Source organism: Ictidomys tridecemlineatus, chromosome 12, assembly GCF_052094955.1.
Source record: "Ictidomys tridecemlineatus isolate mIctTri1 chromosome 12, mIctTri1.hap1, whole genome shotgun sequence".
Taxonomy (NCBI): domain Eukaryota; kingdom Metazoa; phylum Chordata; class Mammalia; order Rodentia; family Sciuridae; genus Ictidomys; species Ictidomys tridecemlineatus.
This window is the reverse complement of record NC_135488.1, coordinates 33,985,778-33,996,192: the sequence shown is the minus strand read 5'-3', so window position 1 is coordinate 33,996,192 and position 10,415 is coordinate 33,985,778. Positions and strand designations below refer to the sequence as shown.

The window sequence follows — 10,415 nt, the reverse complement described above, 5'->3', positions numbered from 1 at the left end:
CTTCTCAGCAATCACATTCAGAGCACAGTTTTGGCCCAATAGAAAAAGGGTCCTAGCAAGAGGGTCCCACACCTACGATCACCTTCATAAGGTAGCTTCCCATCTTCTGTGTGGAAGTGGGTTTCTCCTTGGCCCTTATGCTGTAGAGGAGACCACTAGGAGCTAAGCTTCATGCAGGACCATCTGACCCGGACTTTTTGCAAGCCCTATGAAGCCCTCACACAAGCTCAAATGCTACAGGACTCTGCAGACCAGTCCATGCAACAGTAGACATTCATTCATTGTCTAGAGTCTACAGGTTCCTAAATGCATGGCATTCATTATCATCAAATGCACAATTTGGATCAAAAACCATCACAGTAGATCAGGTAACAAATCATCACAGTAGATCAGGTAACAAAAACATATATATTTTAAAATAATAATATATTAATGGGAACAACAAATACAGGATAGAGTAACAACTGTGTTACTAAACAAGGTCAAAGACAATGGCAAACTATAGATTCAAACTTTGAAGCAAATAGTAATCAATGTAAATATTCCTGGGCTGCCTCAGCCCCGCCCAGGCACACAGCAGCAGAATGGTTTTGCAAGCATCCTCAGGAGGGCTGCAGCCTTCTTCTTTGCAGGACGAGAGGGAGGTTGAGGCTGGATCCACTCATCATTCTTTTGGGAGAAGCTCCTTTTCCTCAGCACGAAGTTGGGTTTCGTGTGAGGGTTCTTTGCGTAAAATACGTTGGCCTGCGCTGGAATCCTCAGCTCTGGGGAGAGAGGGGTGTACAAAATAAGGTGGCTCAGGAGGTGCTCCCTGGGACACCCCAACATCTGAGAGCCTGTGCCAGAAACGAACTGAGCCACACACCTGAGAGCTCTCCAATTCAGCACCAATACCAACAAGACAGCCTCCACAGTCCTCCCTGAGGAAGAACTAGGCAGAGCACTTCAACAGACCTAATGTCTGTTCCTACCAAAGGCTTTGGACTCCAAAACATCCCAGGTCCTCTTGCGTCTGCCAAAGCACACCACTAGGGTTTGCATCTGAAATCTCCCACAAAAGTGCCGAAGATTCAGACCCCACATGAGCCATCTTCACAGGTGGGTTTGGAAGGAAGCATTGGATGGTGAGTGCTCTGATGTCAACATGAAATTCTCATTCAAGATGAATACACTACTGGGAGGTGGGAGGGACTGGAAGAAAGGTTGAGCATGCTTGGAGGAAGACCTAAACAGGAGTGCGCCCTGGGCACCAGTACCTTGTCCCTGTTGGCTCCACTGAATCCTCAATTCTCCAAGTAGAGGTCCTCCTTCTCCTCTCCGTCTTTCTCTCTCTCCCTCTCTCCCAGCCTTGTTCTCTCTCTCCCAGTCTATGCCTTTGTGGCAAGGGCTGAGGAGCTCTCCACTGCCACACACTAGAGCTTTATGGACAGCCTCAGTGCACAACCAAAGAGAAAGTTGTGAAACCCAGAGAAAAGGCCTAGGATTCTCAAGTATGGCCACGGTGAGGACAGGCTGACCAGCACGGATACCACATTAGAGCCACGCTTCTGCGTTGGTGGAGCCTGCTTCCATGTGAACCAGGCTTCTGAGAATGGAGGCCACATTCCAAATGCTGCCCTCCTGAGAACAATGATTCCAAAGACCAGCAAAGGGACTGCTTCCCTCCGACATGGTGTATGGCCCAGTGGTGCCATGACCCCAAGTGGGGGAATACAACAGCCAGCTTCTTCTTCCTCTGAACACCTCTTTCCTGTCGCCCTCCTCTAACCTAGAGCCTGTTCTCTATCCCTTCTGGGTTGGATGTGGGGATCTCTGCTATGAATTTCTTAGGGTACCAAGGCCCCAGACAGACTTCCTCTTCCATAGACTCTACTAACCTAACAGGAGGTTAAGATAGGAGACAAGTGATCCTAGAACTCATTGGGATGGTGGTCTTCAGCGTACATAGGCTGGGATAATGGCTGCTGAGGTGTTTGGCTCACAAAAGCCAACCAACCAACCAATGAAAAAGCGCTGACATTATTATCAGATGAGCTCTGTGGCTACGTGCTCAGGAAGCCCTCATCTGACTCTAGTTAGGGATCATAACCTGGCTATTGGGATCACTCCTTGGCTAGTGGACTCAGGTGCGGAAGACCATGGAATTGATGCAAAAACAGATGATTCAAGCTGTCTCCCAGGCTGTGTTTTCTTCCCAATTTCATCCTGTTACTGCTTGCTAGAATCTTGGCAATGCTCTGCCCAGGCAGTGGTTTTCTGGTCACACAGAAGGCTTTCAATCCTACTGCTTCAGTCCACAAAATGCCAGTTCCATCTTTAGCCCATGCATTCCCATGTTCCTCTGAAACCACTCCTATCTCAGACCACAGAACCATACTGCTCCTGGAAAGAGGCTTTCCTCCTCACTCCTCAATGATGTCAGCTTTGCATGCATCTTCATGTCCTGGGCAGGGCACCTGGTGGGGAGCCGCACTAGCCACTGGGGTATACCAAAACACCTGGAGAGCTTACACCAGCAGAAGTGCAGTTGGCTTTGTGCACGAGCCCAACACACCCTGTTGGAGTGTTCTTGGGGGTCAGAGACTACTCTTTGGTGCTAAGAGTCGACCTGAGTCCACATCCTGACCCTTGCTCTCTGTCATCTGATTGTCCCACTTACTCTGACGGTGAGAGATGATTTGGCCCAGCTCATATTCCTCCGGCTTCTCCTGAGTAAGCAAGTGTAGCTCGAGGGCCCTGCGGATGACGACAGGAGCCCGATCGTGGCAGGTCACCTGGAGCAGCATGGGAGACAGGCCTTCAGGAAATGGGCCTTGAAGTGACTACTCAAGGACAGTGGGCAGGGGCATTCTGGAGGCACCTCCACTCTAAATACAAGGGCAACATCCATGACCCTACTACCTGAGGCTGACCTCCTGCTCATCGCGTGGGCTCTTCCCATAGGCTACTAGCCCAATCCTTGTACATAGGACTTCCTGGACCTGCCATTGCTCTTTGTGGAGCTGCACTTCTCTCCAAGTGAAAGGACCCCACTACCTGCATACAGATGCAATCTCATCCCACAAGTTGGGAGGAATGGGACAATAGCCTCCAAGATCCTAGGTCTGCCCGAGGATGCAGGCGGCATTGGGAATGGCCTAGGCACAAAACCTAGAGGCTTTGGTCTGGATTGCCAGGGCCCAAATCAGACCCAGGAACATGACCACACACAGGAGTGACGAAAGATAGCCATGAGAGCTCCTGGCCTCCAGAGGCTCAGTGCTGGCTGGGGTGTACGAGGGCACCTGTTCCGCCAAGGGTGGTCATTGGGTTACCTGGACATTTAGTGTGCTTGCTCCACATCCATACTGACTCTGCAGAGAGACCCTCTCAGCTCCTTGTTCAAGGAACATGCAGAACCTCATACTGGTGTCCTGCTCCATAGAGGCCAGCATCCCATACAGAGGAACCTGCAACCTAGGTCCTGGCCTGTTCTCATCTGTCACCCATACCTGCCTCTGCCCTTCTGGACTGCATGCTGCCACCTGACACACAGACTCCCTCAGACATGGCGGTGGACAAGCTGCTGCTCTCCCTCATCTCAGCTCCAGCCCTTCACACTGACCTCTTCCTTCTTGTTTCCCATCTATCCTCCTGATCATCCAGAAGCTCCAAATTCAAGAGGGCATGAGTAGTTCATGGTATTGGACCAGTGTCTGCTCCCCACCCAGGTGTAAGCACCAGGGGACACCCCTGCTCCCAGGCTTACCAAAACAGTCTTGGCCATCTTTGGACTTTGTGTTTCTAAGTGGACACGAATTAAGCAGGTGTCTCCCACCTGCTTGTGGGAAAGCGGCCTGGAGGACTTGCAGGTTGATTCTGAGAACTGTGGGGGATGGAACATCAGCAAACCCAGAAACAGAAAGCCACCCCAGCCTGTCAGTTGGCTCTATGGGCTTCTAGCACATATGTCCAGGTGCTCAGGCTTCTCATTTCCCCAGGTGGGAGTGGAATGGCAGCACAAGTACAGCTTGAATAAGGTAGGTGTTTACCTCCTTTCCCTTGACCTCGCGGCGTTTCCTCACGATGAAATAATATTTGATTTGTGGATTCATGGACAGATACATCAGTGAGTGGTCAGGGACCTTGATTTCTGCAGAGCAAAGTGGAGAGAATTGTTAGGTGGCACTCAAGGATTAGACCACAAAACACCCACAACCCCTGAGAGTCTCCGCCAGGGCGAGCCTGCACCAGAATTGAGAGCCCTCCTATCCAGCTACAGTGCCACCAAAGACTCCCTCAGTGATTCTTCCCTGGAGAAGATGATGTACAGGATTCTAAACCAAAAGAGCACCTGGCAATGGAAACAGCACCTTGGGCCCAGAACTTCTCAGTGCAGGTTGGATCTGCCAAAGGGACACTGCCAGGATCTGCATCAGGATTGGCAAAGGCTCCTGTGCTTAGGCCTTTCTCCCCAGGGCAGCCATGCTCACACATGGGCATTCAGGGAAGCGTTGGATGGTGGGGGAATTCATCCCCTTGCCCTGGATGAATCCACTCATGGATGAATACACGGAGGGGAGGTGGTATCCATCAGAGGTGTGTTGGGCATGGACATGGGAGGACTTGAGCAGGGTGGTGCCCTGGAGAACTCTATTGTTTTCTAGGATCGCTCTCCTTCCCCTTGTTTCTCATCAGGAGCTATCTGCTTGGTACTTTTATTCTGGTTCTTGTTCTACTTCTGGCTCTTCTTTCTGTCCTGCATCTTCTTGTAGTTCTTTCTGGGTCTTTTTCCTGTTCTTACATGATTCCTTCTTGTTCTTCTTCTTGTGTATCTCCCTCCACCCTTCCTTCTGTTCACCTCCTTCTTTTTCTTCTTCTGCCTCCTGCTCTTTATCATGTGATCCTCTCCCCACTCAGGAGTGTCTCTTTCTCCTCCTCCTCCTTCTCCTTCTTTCTCTGGCAATGGTGGGGCGTCCTGAGGAGTTCAAATCTATCACACTCTTCTGCCCAGATGCAGCCTCTGTTCAGTAGTCCAAGATGAAATCAGTTCTCAATCAATGGCCAGGAGTGAAACCAAGACCAAAGACAAGTGACTTCCTTTCTTTGTCATTGTCACAGTCAGGAAAGACTGAATAACAGACACCGCATTCTGGATAGGCTTCTACCTGTGGTAGTCAGCACCTCATCTGGACCAGGATTGCTAAAATAGATTCCACCTCCATAAAGCTTCCCCAATGAAAACAAGGTTTCCAAAATCTAGGAGAGGGCCAGCATCACTGCCACCCTCCTGCCATAAGGCATAGATGCCATCACACCTAGTGGGTTCCAGGCCCCCCGTAGTCCTCCCTTTTGACGTCTTTTACACACAAACCTCCCCTGGTCTGGAGCCTGCTCTCAACTGATGCTTGGGTTGAAAGTCTGTTTCTGAAATCACCTTTGTAGATTCTCGGTTTGGTAATTCCTTTTGACTGGCTTATTTTTTTACTAGGGATAAAGCCAGAGGCACTTAAGCACTGAGACCATTCCCAGGCCTTTTGACTTGGGTACAGGGTCTCCCTAAGTTTCTGAGGCTGTTTGGAAATCCCCTTCCCCCTGCACTGCCTCCCAAGTCCCTGAGATTCGCAGACACTGCCCCTTGCCCAGCTCCTTGCACCTCAGTCTTCCTCATGTGTGAGACAGAGCCAACTCAAATGAGGCAGTGTGTGAAAATGGGAAAACTCACTTACGTGCTCGACAGATGGTGGGTTCTACTGTGGACAGGCTGGGATGGTGGAGGCTAGGAGTGTCGGGCTCACAAGAAAGGAAAGAGCACTGGCATTGTGGACAGCTCAGCATTGTGGCCTCTGTTCTTCAGATGCCCTTCTTTGTTGCTGGAAGGAATAATAACCTGGCCATTCTGATATCTTCAGGAGATGGGCACCCAGGCACAGAGGACTTGGAATTGTTCCAAAAAGAACCCAAACAGGCTGTCCCCTGGCCTTGACTTCCTCTTCACTGAGTCCTGTTCCCAGTTGCTGCAATCCTGACATTCTTGAGTAGGCAGGACTTCTCATATCCTGGCCATGGATTGGGACCTGTGCGGCTTCCGTCCATAGCAATGCTGATCCAATCAGGACCCATGCTCTGCTCCTCTTCATTTGAAGGCATCCTTATCAGTGAGCCATAAACCAAACTGATGATGGATTGAGCCTCTCTCTGCCTTGCCCTCATCGATATTAGCTTTGCATTGCCAGACCAGGTCCAGGGGAGAACACATTTAGAGAGGTCCAGCAGCCGCCTGGGGCCTCATTGAACTCGTCCACACTGGACACGCCCATCACTGCACTTGGTTTCCTGCACCAGGCCCACCACACTCTGGCTATTTTAGGGCCAAGGCCCACTTTCTCTTGGCTGTGAGTTATCCTGAGCCCACTGTGGATCATGTCTCCCCACTGTCTGATTGTCCTACTTACTGTCATGCAGAGACATCATTCTCAGCAGCTCAAAGTTGTCCACATCCTCATGCTGCAACAAATTTTGGTCCAAGGCCCTGCGGATGAGGCTTGTCACCCTCTCCTGACACGTCACCTAGATCAGGGTGGGACAAATGTCATCAGAGAATGGCTTTTAGAGGAGCTACCCAGAAGACTGTGGTCAAACATTGAGGAGAAATCTCAGCTACATATACAAGGGCACAATCTTGTTATCCTGCTACCTGAGTGTGGCCTCCATATACCGCCTGGGTTCTTGCAACGTGCTACTAGAACAATCCTGGTACAAATATCTGCCTGTACCTGCCATCTCCCCTCCCCCTGGGGAGCCACATTCCACTCAGGTCAAAGGACCAAACTGCCTATGCACAGACACACTCTCATCTCACTGAGATGACAGCAATGGGCCAGGGATCTGCGCACCAAGTGTGCTCTGGGATGCAGGCTGCCTTTGTGGGTGGAAGAGGCAGATGCACTGAAAATTTTGGTCCTGACTGCCACTACACAAAACAGACTCAGATACAAGAGTGTGCACTTGAGTGCTTCATGATAGCCTGGAGAGGCCCTGGGCTCTGGAAGCTCGGTGCGGGTCTGGTTCTAATGATGTACTTGACTCAGCACTGGCAGTCACTGAACATGTCTCCTCTGCAGCTGGACACCTGCAGCATTAGCGTGTCTACTGCACATCCATAGAAATTCTGCCAAGAACCCCTTTAGCTCCGTATTTACATACATGCAAAGACTGACATTCCGAAGTTTGGCATGACCCCCCAGGTGATCCCGACCCCAAATTTTCACACCTAGTCATGCTAAGGAGGTTCTCTTCCCTGCCACCAGGAACACACCCCCTCCTACACATGTGACAAGTCACTGCCAGCTCCGCTGCTCCAACCTCACTCATTGAGAATACCAAGTTCTAGGCACTGCAGCCTGCACCCTGGACATATCTCTGCCTTCATCTGTCCACAGCACTTCCGTCTGCACTTCTGGCCTGCCAAACCCACAATACACAGGCCCACTCACCGCTGCAGCTGGGCATGCTGAGGCTCTCCCCACTCAGGTCAAGCCCTTAAGACTGACCTCTCTCTTCTTAATTTCCCACCACAGCCCCAGGGTTAGCTGTGTCTCCTGCCTTCCACTGTGGGGACACCCAGGAGGCAGCCCTGCTGTCGGGCTTACCAGGATGCGCTTTGTCTCCCTCAGGCTCTGTCCCTCTAGGAGGACGTGGACAAAGCGGATGTCTTCCACCTGGTCGCTGGAGTGAAGCAGTGAGGAGCTGCTACTGGTGACTTTTCTCACGCACCACTCATTGGTTTGGGTGGCCTGGGGCAATGGTCCTGCAGCCACCGCAGAGCTGCTGCTCACAGCTGCTGGGATCCTGGATGCCACTGCCACAGAAGGCTCCAAGAACTGTGGGGGATGACAACATCAGCAAAGCCCAGCACCTGCACCCCACCCAGCCTGGCAGTTGGCTCTGTGGGCATTCTAAAACATCCATCCAGAACCTGAGGTTCTTGTCCCCTTGGAGGATGTGGAGTGGCACCAGGAGTAAAGACTGAAGAAGGTGGCTGTTTACCTCCTTTGGCTTGACTTTAAACAACTTGCTGGCAGCTGTTTCCTGAAGAAGAAAGTTATAATCCACTCTGCCATCCAGGGCGTAATATACGTTTCCATCAGCAGGGATCCTCAGCTCTGGAGAGGCAGGGGCAGAGGCGTGGTAGGTGACACTCAAGTAATACACTACCCAACATCCCCCACAACTGAGAGCCTCTGCCAGCTCAGGTCTCACACACAGACCTGAGAGCCCCCGAATCCAGCTACTGTTGCACCAAAGACTCCCCACTGATTCCTCCCTGAGGACCCTCTATGCACAGGAGGTCCCCTACAGGAACACCTTTCAAGGAAATAGCCCCTTGTACCCCAGACCTTCTTAGTTCACGTTGGACCCACCAAAGACAAACAGCTAGAGTTTGTATCTGGATTGGTCCCCAAAGACTCATGTGTTCAAATTTTTCTCCCCACTGCAGCAATGATCACAGGTCAGTTTATGGAAAAGCACTTGATGGTGGGTGCCTCCACCTTGCCAGTGGATTCATCCACTCATACAGGGCTACACTAATTGGAGGGGTATGGTTTGGAGGTGTGTTGAGCGTAGGTGGAGGATGTCCACAGCAGGGCTGTGCCATCCAGAGATATATATTTCTCTTGAGTTCCCCACTTCTGCATTTTCTCCTCATGAGTCTAATTCTCATTCACATTTTTAATCAATTTATTGTTATACTTCTTGTTCGGCTTGTGTTTCTCCTTCTTGTTCTTGTTCTTCTTCATCTTCTCCTCATGCTTCTTCTTAAAGTCATCTTGACCTTCTTATTCATGGTCTCCTCCTTCAACTTATTTTCATTTTTCTACTTCTCCTTCTCCTCCTCCATGTCCTCCTTCTCCTCGTCCTCCTCATCCTTGTCCTCCTCCTCCTCGTCCTCCTCCTCCTCGTCCTCCTCCTCCTCTTTCTTCTTCTTCTTTCTCTCTCTCTCTCTCTCTCTCTCTCTCTCTCTCTCTCTCTCTCTCTCTCTCTCTCTCTCTCTCTCTCTCTCTCTCCAAGAAGAGTTTACAAGCTGTGAAGGGTTCTATTCTACCACACTCTTCTCTCTAGAAATGGCCTCTGGTCCTAAGTAAACTCAGTTTGCAATGAATAGAAAGATTGGAAGCCAGAAATGATTCTTCATTGAACTGCTTTTCTCATGTACTCATCTAGGTCAGGAAAGGCCACCAAAGTAGGCACCCTGTGGTTGTCTGTCTTCTTTGACACAAGACAAAGAAGCCTCTCTTCTTGGTCCCTTGTGGATAATAGCTTTGCAATGCCTCCTCAGGCCAAGGAAAGAACACATGATAGGCAGGTCCACAGCCCCTGGGGAACATGAAGAACCTGCAGATTTATGCCCCATCATTACACTTTGTTTTATGCACAAGTCCCACCATACTCATCCTGGGCACTGGGTCAATGCACACTGTGTTCTGGCTCCCAGTTATCGTGAGCCCACTGTGACTCACTGCTCCCTACCCTCTGATGGTTCCACTTACTCTGATGGTTCGAGAGAATTTGCAGAAGCTCGTAGTTTTCTGGGTCCTCCTGCTGGAGCAAGTGTGCATCTAAGGCCCTGCGGATGATGACTGGAGCCCTGTCCTGGCAGGTCACCTGAGCAGGGTTGGAGAAAGCTCATCAGAGAGGGAATTTGGGAGTAGCTACCCAGAGGACAGTGCTCAAGGACAATCAGAGACAAGTGAGCTCTCAACACAAGGGCACCATCTTGATACCCTGCTACCTGAGGCCTTCATGTGATCATGTGGGGGTCTTCCTATGAGCCTCTAGTCCAATCTTGGTACAAGACTTTGCTTCAACCTGCTATGCCCTACAGGGACAAGGGAATAAGGACCAAAAGACTTTGTACAGACACACTCTAGTCCCATCAAGATGGGAGGAATGGTCCAGTGCACTTCCATATCCCTGCTCTGGTCTGGGATGCAGCTGCATTTTTGTGTGGACCAGGCACAAACCCTAGGTGCTTTGGTCCTGACAGCCAGGGCACAACACACACTAGGACTCTTTAATGATAGGCATAGAAGCTGCTGGGCTCGAGAGTGTCAGTGCTTGCTAGGGTGTCAGGAGGTTCGGACCCAGCAGGTGCAGTGGTTCAACATGGCTCCCCTGGAGGTGGACACCAGAGTCTCATGATGGATACTCCACACCCAGGAAAATTCTGCAGAGAGAGCCGCTAAATCTCTATTCACATACATGCAAACTAGGACACTAATGGGCCCCTCCAAGGCCCCCAGTTCTCTGTGACCCACACCTACCCACCCTAATCATTCTACAATGGCTCCCTTCCCTTCAACCAGCAACATATCCCCTCCCACACACAAGAAAATGACTGCCAACTCCTGTGCTTCAACCTCCACGGTTCAATA

At 50.7% G+C, this 10,415-nt stretch overlaps 1 protein-coding gene across 1 annotated transcript; it reads right to left on the bottom strand.

The window, feature by feature from the left end:
- Window positions 1-259: 259 nt before the first annotated feature.
- On the bottom strand, window positions 260-9,491 carry LOC144369203 (ral guanine nucleotide dissociation stimulator-like). The gene is made up of 6 exons (XM_078028388.1): window positions 7,632-9,491; window positions 6,435-6,549; window positions 4,032-4,132; window positions 3,749-3,865; window positions 2,660-2,774; window positions 260-764 (listed from the first exon to the last, which is right to left on the bottom strand). Exons 2-6 carry the CDS (start codon window positions 6,451-6,453, stop codon window positions 556-558), a joined length of 561 nt encoding a protein of 186 aa, XP_077884514.1. The 5' UTR covers window positions 6,454-6,549; window positions 7,632-9,491; the 3' UTR covers window positions 260-555.
- Window positions 9,492-10,415: the final 924 nt, after the last annotated feature.

What these genes read in the sequence shown, in the direction of transcription:
- LOC144369203 (XM_078028388.1), bottom strand. An exon ending in GCGAGGTCAAGGGAAAGGAG is followed by an intron (nt 3,866 to 4,031) that starts GTAAACACCTAC and finishes CATCCCCCACAG; the next exon opens with TTCTCAGAATCAACCTGCAA. An exon ending in AATCATCTCTCACCGTCAGA is followed by an intron (nt 765 to 2,659) that starts GTAAGTGGGACA and finishes CTCTCTCCCCAG; the next exon opens with AGCTGAGGATTCCAGCGCAG.